The sequence below is a fragment of the Danio rerio genome, chromosome 13 (assembly GCF_052040795.2).
Source record: "Danio rerio strain M-AB ecotype USA chromosome 13, GRCz13ab, whole genome shotgun sequence".
Lineage (NCBI taxonomy): Eukaryota > Metazoa > Chordata > Actinopteri > Cypriniformes > Danionidae > Danio > Danio rerio.
Window position 1 is genome coordinate 54,376,856 of NC_141033.1, and position 12,532 is coordinate 54,389,387.

Below are 12,532 nucleotides of genomic sequence, written 5' to 3' on the forward strand. Positions count from 1 at the left end.
GTTTTTAGCTAACCATAATAACTCTAAGATGCATTTAGTACTGTACAGTAAATGACTACAAATTTATTGCATTAAATCTCAACTTGCCAAATTAACAATGAATCCAAACAATGAAGTCATAAATATAAATGTACGTAAATACGATATTATGCAATATTAAACCTAATATTACTCTGGAAAAATAAACATGCATTAAATTGAAAATCAAGCACTTCTGTTTTGTAGCTTTAAAAATAAGAGGAAAGGCATTCAACGTGAGATGAAGGATTCGACTGCATGCCCACCAACATCTAAATTAATCAAAATATGTTTGAGAGCATCAAATGACAAATGAATAAATCAATAAATACATGAACAATTTTAATTGATAAAAAATGAATATGAAAAATATATAAATAAAATTAAATAGATAAAATTACAAATAAATAAATAAAAATAAATAAACAATTTAATTGAATAATAAAAAATAAAGAAAAAATAAAATAAATACAAAAATTTACTATTTAAATAAATAAATATAATTACAAACAAATAAATAAATAAAAATAGAAAAATAAATAAATAAATACACCATTTAAATAAATAAATAAAAATAAATACAAATAAATGAATAAAATGAATAAATAAATTAACAATTAAAATAAGATAAATAAACTATTTAAATAAATAAATAAAAATAAATACAAATAAATGAATAAATAAATGAACAATTAAAATAAATAAATAAATAAATAAATAAATAAATAAATAAATAAATAAATAAATAAATAAATAAATAAATAAATATGAGTTCTGGATTGATGGTGTGGAGATGATCTGTGCTTATTTTACCCTTAATTTTTTATTTTAGCAAAATACAAGCATGAATTGAATAAAATACATCAGTTTATAATGCAATATTTAAAAGCCCAAGTGTTTATTACAGAGGAGTTCAATCAATCTGACAAATATATCCCAAATATATATTTGGTATCACTTTAGTTTAGGTCACAATTCACATTATTAGCAAATAATTAATAAGCTTAATAAACTACTAATTACAACCCAGGCTCATTATTGACCCGTACCCCAGTACACATTTCTGGAGATTGCCAAATATGTCTCAAGAGCTACATTGTTTTGCAGCTTTTGTTTTTGTGAATCCACCAGAGGGCGCTGTGTACGCTTTTACAGATCTCAGATTTCTCTCGCGAGTGCCATTCACGCCTGCTGTTCTCACGGAAATCCACCAGAGGCTGCTGTCAACTGACTGACCCTCCTCCTTCCCTAATACAACCAACAGTGTTTTCAAAAGAAATCCAGAAAAAGAAAAGCCCTAGCGGCTGCCTAGATTATCTTTTGGCTTCTGTTTTACCCGCTTTCTAGAACTGCTCCTCACTGGACTTAAACCCCATCGTCACGGTCAACTCCATATGGAGGTAAGCGGGCAGCAGGTAGGGCAAAAAGAAACCACCCAGTAGTGTTCGATTTAAAGATGAAATCCAGCTGGCTACATAATTAGCGATCTCCAGAAATGTAGACAGGGGTGCATATTCACAATGAGCCTGTGCTGGCTAATTATCTGCTTATTAATAGTTATCAGGGTAGTACACTGTAAAACATATCTGTTACAGTGTCTGTGTTTCAGTGTGTGTGTTGTGAACTGCATTATGGGATGTTGATCTTTGCTCTGTCCACTTCTGATGTTGTAAATTCAGCTCTACAGTTTAACAAAGTGACTTTATTGACATTTTATTTGTTTGTAATAATAATATAATGTATATTAAATAATATCTAGAGAAATAAGTGTGCAAGATAGCAGTAAATACACACAAGAGCACTGCACACTATTGCACATGTGCAGAAGAGAAACTTTAGGATTAAAAGGCGTCAGAAAAAAAACATTAGGATCCTATTTCCAAACAAATAGGGAAAAATTAAATCATGAATCACAAAATAAGTAAAACGGCTGATTTACAGAATGTTTACTACAGAAGTGTTATTGGATTTGGGTAGAATTAGGGATTCAGAATAAGATCATACTTTATAACTACTAATAAACATGTCATATCGCAATAATAAGCAGGTAATAAGCCAGTATCTAACAGCATGAATTGTGACCTAAAGTGTTTCCAATATTACATATATTTCTGAAACAACAGGCTTAAGCTGCGGTCACACTGGGCTTTTCCTCCCATAGACTTCCATTCATACACACATGAATGCGTCAGACTGGAAACGCAGGGTCATTCGTCAAGTTTTGCAGACTGCTGTGGTGCAAAGTTCAAGCTTGGTGAACTCTGACCTGCGAAATGGCATCACTAGACTGCGTGAGAGCAATCAAGTATCAGAACATGAGCTCTCTGCACAGAAATGTAAAACATGGAGCAATCGCTCGCTTTATTAAATATTTAATAAGCTTGTTTAATCCCGCCGCTTTGCATGGCACTGTATGACAGAATTTCGCACACACACACTCTAGTGTGACCGCAGCTTTATACAGTGGGGGGAGATTAGGGGGAATAAGTATTAAACACTGTCATGTGCTTTACCTGGGAATAATGTTTCTAAAGGAGCTGCTGACATGGAATTGAAGCAGAGTTTGGTAAAAACCCAAACAACGCACACATAAACACAAAACAAAACAAACAAATCTGAGTTCTGTGTGATAATATTGAACTGGCACAAGGAGAAAGTGCTGAACTACTGAGCTGTGCTTTAGGGCGCTTTCACATCTGTAGTTCGCTTCATTTGGTTCAGATCAAGGGTAATAAATGATGCATTGTTGCATTTTCTGCCGTCTTTGGGTCGTTTTCACACCACACTGCTGGCTTTGGTCCGAACCAGTTGAAACGAACCAAAATGCAGTCATCTGACAAAATCCACATCTCTCATTGGCCAGATGTTGTTGAACAAATTTCCTAAACTGCTTATTGATTGGTCAGAATTCACGTGCGGGAAAATGCCAGTGAACTCCCGCAGGTAAACAAAACCTTTTACTCTGGAGGGACGACTGCGCTGGCTGATTGTATCGCTGCTTTAGACAAACTAGACATTACGAGAATGAAGCGCGGCCGCGGCTGGAAAACAGTGTTTAATGCATCACTCGTCACTTCAAGAGGAGACGTGAATTTAATTTAACTAAACTGTGACATGCTCATCTTGCGGAAATATTACCAATGATCCATCAGGTAAGGTTTTCCCCTCTCTCTCTCTCTCTGTTGGTAAAGTGCTACCAACAAATATTTTTCCTCTATATCCCATAATGCACAGCGCATCAGCCTACGGCAGCTGAATTAGTCCAAAACGCGCAGTACTTTTTGCGGTTGGACCTGTTTTAGTACAGATCATATTCTCACCACAAACGAAACGCTCCAGGGTTCGTTTGAAAGCGTAAAGAGACCACCTCTTCAAGCAGGTCTCAGTACGCTTATTTGGTCCGCTTTTGGTGCGCAGTCGAGTACGATTGCTGCATTCACACCTGCCCAAACCAACCGCACCAAAAGGGGAAACGAACTCTAGTGCAATTCAATCAAACTAAATAAGGCAGGTGTGAAAGCACCCTAACACTTTACGCTGGCCGCTTAAAGACGCCTCTCATATGGAGGATGAAGCCTCATGCAGTGCTCAGGTGTGAGTTTCTCAGACTTCAACAGAGTGTCTAAATCTTGATGCTTCTGTGGGTCTCGTCTATTAACATCTGAGCTTTACTCTGTGTTCTCTATTGGATTGGGATCAGGTGATTTGCTGGGCCATTCTACAGCTTTTCTTTCTCTGAAAGCATCTGAGAGTCTCTTGGCTGTGTTTTGGATCATTGTTATGCTGAAATGGTTTGCTCTTCATCCTCCTGCTGATGTAGATGCTGGACTGAAGCAGCTGATATTCATTTACACTGAGGAAGGGCAGAGGCTTGCTGAAGAACTACTGAGAGATTTCAGCTGCTGTCTGGGCTTTCACTGCCCAAATACACCTCCCTTCCTTCATGTGTTCAATAGTTCTCCCCTGTGTCATTTCAGTTTATTAGGCAGAACTTTATTTGTCAACTCATTAGATGTGTTCTCTCTGCATATGTGGAGATATTTGGTTGTTACTAACATCAGGTGAACATCAAGTCAACGGCACCTTTAGAAAGATGCTTTCTGAGATAAATGGGGACGTGTTCAATACTTATCTCCCCACCGCAGACTATAAGAGTCATCATGTGTGGATAATCACACACACGGACATGATCTGAAGAGTTTCCAGAACAGGAGAGACCGTAAACTGAGCTGTCTGTAAGATTCTACTGCATTAAACTGATTCTGTTGCACTTCTGGCAGGTGGAGACACTAACTGACTCAGCCTTTGAGAAACACACACACACGCACGCACGTACGCACGCACGCACGCACACACAAACATGCCAAAAGCACTCACACATATGCACACACGTTTACACGCACTCCCTCTTACACACGTACACACACTCAATCACATTCCACCAAACCAAAACCCATACTCACACATATACATATATATAAACTTATACACACACACACACACCCGCACACCCGCTCAAACACACACAGGCACATTCCATCAAACCAACACCCATACTCAACACATATACATATAAATAAATATACTTATACACACACTCATTCATACGAACACACACGCACACTCATGCACACATGCTCAAACACACACACACACACACACACACACACACACACACACACACACACACAGATATACATAGAAATAAATATATATATATATATATATATATATATATATATATATATATATATACATATATACACACACACACACACTTTCACCAACACATGCTTACTAACACACACACACACACACACACACACACACACACACACACACACACACACACACACACACACACACACAAACACACACACACACTCATACTAACACACAGATGGACACAATACAATTTATCATATCATACACCCATTCTCACTCTTACACACACACACACACACACACACACACACACACACACACACACACACAAATATATATATATATACACACACACACACACACACACACACAAACACTCACTCACACTAACACACACAGACATACACACACACTTTTATTAACACACACAAACTCACTTATATCCACACAGACACAAACTCATTAACACACAAACACTCACTTATACCAACACACAGACATTTGTGGATCATATTTACACCCATAATCACTCACACTAACACACACTTTAACTTACAATCCAGACACACACACACACTTTTACAACACACACTTACAAACACCAGGGCCGGGCGATAAATCTATTTTATCGATTAACTCGATGTAGTGTTGTGCAGTTTGTGTGAATGAAAATCTGTTTTCACTCTAGCACACACACACACACACACACACACACAGGTTTAGAAGTAGAGGTAGTATGTCCAGTAGAGCAGGTTGACGATGATGAAGGACAGAGGGAAGGTGAGGCGGGAGTAGTTGTCTATATAGTGTGGATTCTTCACATGGCAGCAGTTGACGGACCTCAGGATCTTCCTCAGGAGTGTGATGCTCTTGGCGCAGCGGCTGACGGGCTCCGCAGGGGTCTCGAGGCCGGACGGGACAGGTTCTGGCTCTCCGTCGGATGCTTTCGGAGGATCCGCAGCGGTGTCTTTACGTCTCTTCAGCCTGGAGGAGTCGCTGATGGTGGTGAGCATACCGTTCATCTCCTCCTCACAGTCGTGCATGTGATGATGATGATGGCCGTACTGACACACAAACATAACCACAATATCAATAACACAACACTGCTCACTTTGAATGCTTTGTGTTTACTTTTCTCTAACTGCATTGCTTTATCTACAGAAAATAATTAATGAGACCACTTTATTTACAAATAAAACACTTTTAAATGTCTATACATATACACACACACACACACACACACAATCTCAGCGGCCACTTTATTAGGTACACCTGTCCAGCAGCTGGTTAACACTAATTTCTAATCAGCCAATCACATGGCAGCAACTCACTGCATTTCGGCATGTAGACATGGTCAAGAGGATCTGCTGCAGTTCAAAGCGAGCATCAGAATGGGGAAGAAAGGGTATTTAAGAGACTTTCAACATGGCTTGTATGTTACTACCAGACGGGCTGCTCTGAGTATTTCAGAAACTGCTGATCTACTGGGATTTTCAAGCACAACCATCTCTAGGGTTTACAGAGAATGCTCCGACAAAGAGGAAATATCCAGTGAGCGGCAGTTCTGTGGGCGCAAATGCCTTGTTGATGAGGCCAGAGGTCAGAGGAGAATGGCCAGACTGGTTCCAGCTGATAGAAAGGCAACAGTAACTCAAATAAGCACTCGTTACAACCGAGCTCTGCAGAAGAGCATCTCTGAACACACAACACGTCCAACCTTGAGGCGGATGGGCTACAGCAGCAGAAGAGCACACCGGGTGCCGCTCCTGTCAGCTAAGAACAGGAAACTGAGGCTACAATTCACACAGGCTCACCAAAACAGGACAATAGAAGATTGGAGAAACGTTGCTGCTCTGATGAGTCTCCATTTCTGCTGACACATTCAGATGCTCGACTCACAATTTGGCCTCAACAACATGAAAGCATGGATCATCCTGCCTTGTATCAGCGGTTCAGGCTGGTGGTGGTGGTGTAATGGTGTGGGGGAGATTTTCTTTGGGTCCATTAGTACCAATTGAGCATCAACGCCACAGCCTACCTGAGTATTGCTGCTGACCATGTCCATCCCTTTATGAGCACAGTGTCTCCATCTTCTGATGGCTACTTCCAGCAGGATAACGCAGCATGTCATAAAGCTCAATCATCTCAGACTGGTTTCTTGAACATGACGATGAGTTCACTGTACTCAAATGGCCTCCACAGTCACCAGAGCTCAATCCAATAGAGCAGCTTTGGGATTTGGTGGAACGGGAGATTGGCATCATGGATGTGCAGCCGACAAATCTGCAGCAACTGTGTGATGCTATCATGACAATATGGAGCAAAATCTCTGAGGAATATTTCCAGTAGCTTGATGAATCTCTGCCATGAAGGATTAAGGCAGTTCTGAAGGCAAAAGAGGCGTTCAACCCAGTTCTAGTAAGGTGTACCTAATAAAGTGGCAGGTGAGTGTATACACACATGAATGTCAAGAACATAAAAATCTGAAATGTTTTTACAAAGCATGCATTTCAGCTGGGGGCTCAGACAAACAAACAAAAAAAATATGCAAATATATGTGAAAAATAAAAATAAAATAAATGTTTTCACCTAAGCAGGCTATCACAGCGTGTAATGTTTTAAGCGCACTAATTGTATTGGTTTTAAGGGTCATTTACCTGGTTATAATGTGTGTGTGAAGTGGCCTTGCTGGTGGTTGCTATGCAGTTGGTTGTTAGAATGATTTGGGTGGTAATATTGTGGTTGCTAAGATGCTACTAGTGGTCAAGTAGTTGCTAATGCCGAGTTCAGACTGCATGACTTTAGCCCTCATTTTGACTCGCCGACAGGTTTTGAGAAATTGCAGACAGACGCCTGAAATCACAAGCTAACGATGCTCGTTCACGAGAGTGACAAGCAGCTTTATTTTTATAATTTGTGTCAGATTGCACACCTTACATAGTAGACTAACTAATATGCAGATAATATATAAAACAAAAACATTGGGTACTGTGTGACCCCCCCCAAGGGTTTTAATGGTTGCTGTGTGGATTTTTCGAAGAGTTGCTTCGTGTTAGCTTGTTCTAGATGGCTGATGTGTTTACAATGTGGTTGTGTGGTAAATCTGACATTATTCTCTCTTCTGGCTGCCGTTATCAGTCTCACACTACTCTTTCCTTCTTCTGAAAGTCTTGATAACACCATCATGGAGTTTTATTTCATTATTTCAGCTAATAGGATTGTAAAATAAATGCATTGTTGTGCTCTCCCTCTCACTGCGCTCTGAGTTTACCAACTATGATGACTGAAAAAAGGGTCCATAATGATGCTTACCTCTGAAGACACTACAGATGATGATGATGAATGATATGATGATGATGAAGATGGTGACACTGGTGAAGACGCAGCTCTTCTCTTACCATGAGTGCGTTGTTGCAGTCGGGGTGGTGTAGTGTGCAGAAGTGGGCGACTGCGTACTCTATCAGTGCACCAAAGATGAAGCTGAAGCAGATGCCCAGGTACACGTCTATGGCCTTAATGAAGCAGTTGGCATTGGGCAGAGACGTGCGAGCGCCCATCATCAGTGTGGTCATCGTCAGGACGGTGGTCACACCTGAAAACAGCAGAAATTACATTCGGCTCAATGTTAAACAAGAAATATAGAAATGAACAAAATAAATAAGTGAACAAATGTTTGCACATGCTTTAAGATCCTTTACAACATTGACTTGTGGAGTAGGATGGTCAGGATAGTTGCCAAGTGGTTGCTAAGGTAATGGTCTAGATCAGGGGTGTCAAACTCAGTTCCTGGAGGGCCGAAGCCCTGCACAGTTTAGTTCCAACCCTGCTCCAACACACTTACCTGTAGGTTTCAAACAAGCCTGAAGGACTCAATTAGTTTGATCAGGTGTGTTTAATTAGGGTTGGAACTAAACTGTGCAGAGCTGCGGCCCTCCAGGAACTGAGTTTGACACCTGTGGTCTAGATAGTTATTATGTGGTAGCTAAAGTAATGGTTGATGCAATTACAAGTTACTTGCTCTAAGATGGTCAGGGTAGTTGCTAAGTGGTTGCCAGGGTAACAGTGTTTTAATATTACACTAAACTAGTTGTGAGGTGTTTAGGGTAGTTACTAATGCCTAGTTCACACTAGAGGATTTTAAGCCTGATTTGAGCCCGATTTGGAAGTTAACGAGCTCGCCAACAGATCGGGCTGTGATCGGGAAGAAATCTGCGGGTGCTCTGCGCTCGCCGCTCTTTATGTGTGAACTACTGAGCAACGCATCAACGAGGCTCGCTGACGCGTCGCCGACACCTCGCAGACGGAAATTCAACATTCAGCATGCTAAATATTCCAGAGCAGTCGGCCGACTCAACCTCACGTGTGGTCAGATGTAGTGACGAGCTGCAGCCAATGAGAGAGCAGATCAGCATGAGCCGCGTGCCTGTGTGTTTAGGAGCTCAGCAGAAACATCTGTGATTGGTCAGAATGGGCATCGGTGCACTCGCTTCATTCTGCGTTAGCACAGACATGAGAGTAGACTATATTAACAGTGGAACTAGAATTCTGTAACTATTAGAATTACCATACTGCTCATTCTGACGGTTCTCATATAAACGCCATATTGTCACAACATATTTACATTCAGAGCTATTATTGAGATATTAAAATTAAGCTTTGAATGTCTGGCATCATATTTAATGACACCATTACCCTAAAAATATAATCATCTTTTTTTGGCAATACAGCCTATAAATATGTAGTTAAGATACTAAAACACTTAAAGGCTTGGCTTTCATTTTCACTTTCAAACAGGAGCTATTCGGCACAGAATCTGCTGTTTTGAAAGATATCTGAAGTAAATTGATGTTTTTGCCATCAGAAAGTTTTGTTTATGTTAGCAGGAAGTTGCCAGGCAAGAAAATGCACACATAAGTCACAGCGAAAAGTATCAGACGTGCATGCAGTCATTTTGACCAATATGGTAATTTAAGGCAGAAATGCTCAGTTCTTTACTGTTTTGTAATAAAAAAAATAACAATGTCAGAAAGAAATACACTGATAGTTAGAAAACGGCAGGGTGTTATAAATATGTTAGTTTTATTTCAAAGAGTTATAAAATTACAAAAATTAAAAACTCTCTCTGTATCTATCCACTGGAACCTGCAGATGAGTGATTAATGCGCTGATGAATCAGCTGATTTGACGATGTTTTTAAATGCTTTCTCCAAAGCTTGAAACGCTGTCAGTGATGTCATCAGCACACAAGCAGCCAATAGTGTTCAGCTTTTTTCTGACGACTCCTCCCTCAAATTTTCATTGGCTGTGGTTTGGTAGCTTGAATGAGCTGATGGGGAGTGAGTTGTTGTCAGATCATGTAGTGTGTGACCCCCCTCTTGTGTGAACACCACAGAGATCAAAAGACACAAAGTCAAGTCATGTAGTGTGAACGGCACAGCGATCTGCTGATGTTTAAAATCCTGTAGTGTGAACTAGGCTTAAGTGGTTGCTATGATGTTGCGATGTGGTTGTGAACGTGCTCTCTGTGGTGTCTATATGTTTGACAATGAAACTGTACCTATGCAGATGCGAGCAGGGACGGATGATTGGCTGATCCAGAATGAGACCCAGGACAGGACCACCAGCAGGCTGGACGGCACGTATGTTTCCAGGATGAAGTAGAGGATGCTGCGCTTCAGCTCGAAATGGAAGATCAGCTTAGGATAATTTCCTGGCCAGGAAAATCAGTGAATGAAATCATTAATGCTGCTCGTCCATCAATAAATCACAGGTTAAGAGGGTATCAGAGCGGTTTCTACATCACTATTTTAATTTTATGATTAATATGGGAGAGGATTGATCAGATACTCGGACACTTTAACACAGTGGTTCTCAAACTGTGGTACGCGTACCACTAGTGGTACGCGGGCTTCCTCCTAGTGGTACGCGGAGGAATCGCCAAATAATGAAAGAAACAATTAACACTTTTAATCCTTTGATGCGTAATATAACATCGATGTGATCAGCATTGGCTGTTTTGTGAAGCGTACGATCACAACGCTGTGCTTAGAGTGTTTACTTTAGTGCTTTGTGACATAAGCTGCTGAAAATCAGTTTCCGAAGTTTAAGAATTGATTCTGAAGGGTGATTTGACTGACATGAAAAGTAGCCAATCACAGTCCACCTTTTCTAGTCGCGTGAAACGTAAGGGCGGGACAAATGCTTTCTGTGTTGCAGAGACAGAAAAAAACAACTTAAAAACAAATGTTTTGTTGGAATAATGCTTCTCGGATGTTTTCACTATAGAGATGTCTAGCAGAGTAATTAAACCGCGGACATATTTCCTGCCTTTTTGATTATCTACATACACGTTTCGCTCTCCGACAGCCAGTCTCTCGCCTCTGACCTGTCACTCCTCTAAATACATTCTGAATGGCGGCGCGGGAATGGAGGTATTGCTCAATTACTCATTTCTGCAAATGTGGCGAGTGCTTTATTTTAACACGAGAGAGCGCATTCATGTACGCAAATCGCTAAAACAAATATGCGAGCTCTTAAATAGGCTTTTTTTCAAATGAACTGCAAGTCCTCTCAGGATCGTGTGTGCTCAGATTGAATACAATCGCGATCTCTCCACTATTAAAGTAGACATTATTTATCTTTGTTCCTTGACTAAATTTAGTCAAAAGTATTCAAAGTTATCAAGTATTTAGAAATAGATTGATGCATGATCGATGACAATGCAAATTGTCTTCTTATTTGGCTGTATTGTGAAGTGAAACTTACTTTTAGCAAAGGTGGAACTTATTTCTTTACGACAAAAGAATAATGCTGGAAATGTTTCTGGATGAGGTATTTGTGTGATTTATACATTTAGCTGTATTCTGATCTGTGTTAAAGCATTACAGGTTAAAACAATTCGTTGTTACTTATTGTTTATTTATCAAAATTAACAATAAGGCTCTTAAAACACTGCGTTGATAAATGTAGTGTTGTCATATTTCAAATACCTCAAGTAAAATGAAGTCATTTGTTTTATTTTTTTACTGAAAGTGTACTTGTATTTATTTTTTTTGTATTTTAGATTAAGATCAAGTGTAAAATAAAATCTACATGTGATGTACAGCTATTTAAGAAACAAATTTGCCATATTGTAAAGAAAAATAGTGTAAAATATGTAAATAAAAGGCTAAATTTAAATATTTTTACCATATACTTTGATTAAACCTTTCAAAGCTTGAAAATATTGTTTAAAAAATGGGCAAAAAGTGTCTCTATGGCCTTAAAGTTTATGTGGTAGTTTTGCCAGTGCTATTGAAAAAAAGATTAATTGTCATGAAAGGAAAAATCAACCATACTTCCTTTGTTAGTGCAAATTCCTATCCATGTAGCTTTGAGATTTAAGCAATTAAACCATTCAATCAGGTTTACACTTAAAAAAGTGATTTCAAAATGAAAATCTGATTTTTTTTTTCAAAAGTAACCAACTAGTACTTATTACAAGAGTACTTTGTACTTTTATCTAATATTAGTATTATTTACAAAAAATTGTGTTATTTTAGCAGTGTAATAGTATTTTTCCTTGAGTACAAAAAAGATTTCACAATCATTAAGTGCAGGTTTATTATATTATTAATATATGATTAATAAATATTTTTAGTATTATTATTATTAATGGTTTTTATTTGTATCTATTCCTATGCAATGTTTTATGGGTTGCTGAGAATACATTTCAGGTCTTCAATACATAGCATGTCAATCTTGAAAAAAAAAAATAGGTGCTGCAATTGATTTTCATTTGTCTAAAAGTGTATGAATATGACATATAGCCCATATTTATGAGGTCCAAGCAACATTTCCAGCTTTTGAT

The 12,532-nt window shown here is 38.9% G+C and overlaps 1 protein-coding gene across 2 annotated transcripts in view; it reads right to left on the reverse strand.

Annotated features, from left to right (window-relative positions):
* Positions 1-3,910: 3,910 nt before the first annotated feature.
* The window catches only part of gabrzb (gamma-aminobutyric acid type A receptor subunit zeta, b), a 109,008-nt gene continuing 100,386 nt past the window's right edge, over positions 3,911-12,532 (reverse strand). The window contains exons 8-11 of one of the 2 annotated variants that reach the window (XR_015506549.1): positions 10,241-10,393; positions 7,996-8,275; positions 4,861-5,747; positions 3,911-4,815 (exon numbers count right to left, since the gene is read on the reverse strand). Coding sequence is in view for 1 of the 2 variants with exons in the window: in XM_087279916.1 (XP_087136042.1) it covers positions 5,403-5,747; positions 8,082-8,275; positions 10,241-10,393 (692 nt within the window). In the remaining variant the exon portion in view is untranslated. Of the gene's footprint in view, positions 4,816-4,860; positions 5,748-7,995; positions 8,276-10,240; positions 10,394-12,532 lie in introns of those variants that run through there. The other variant, XM_087279916.1, reaches the window with a different exon arrangement.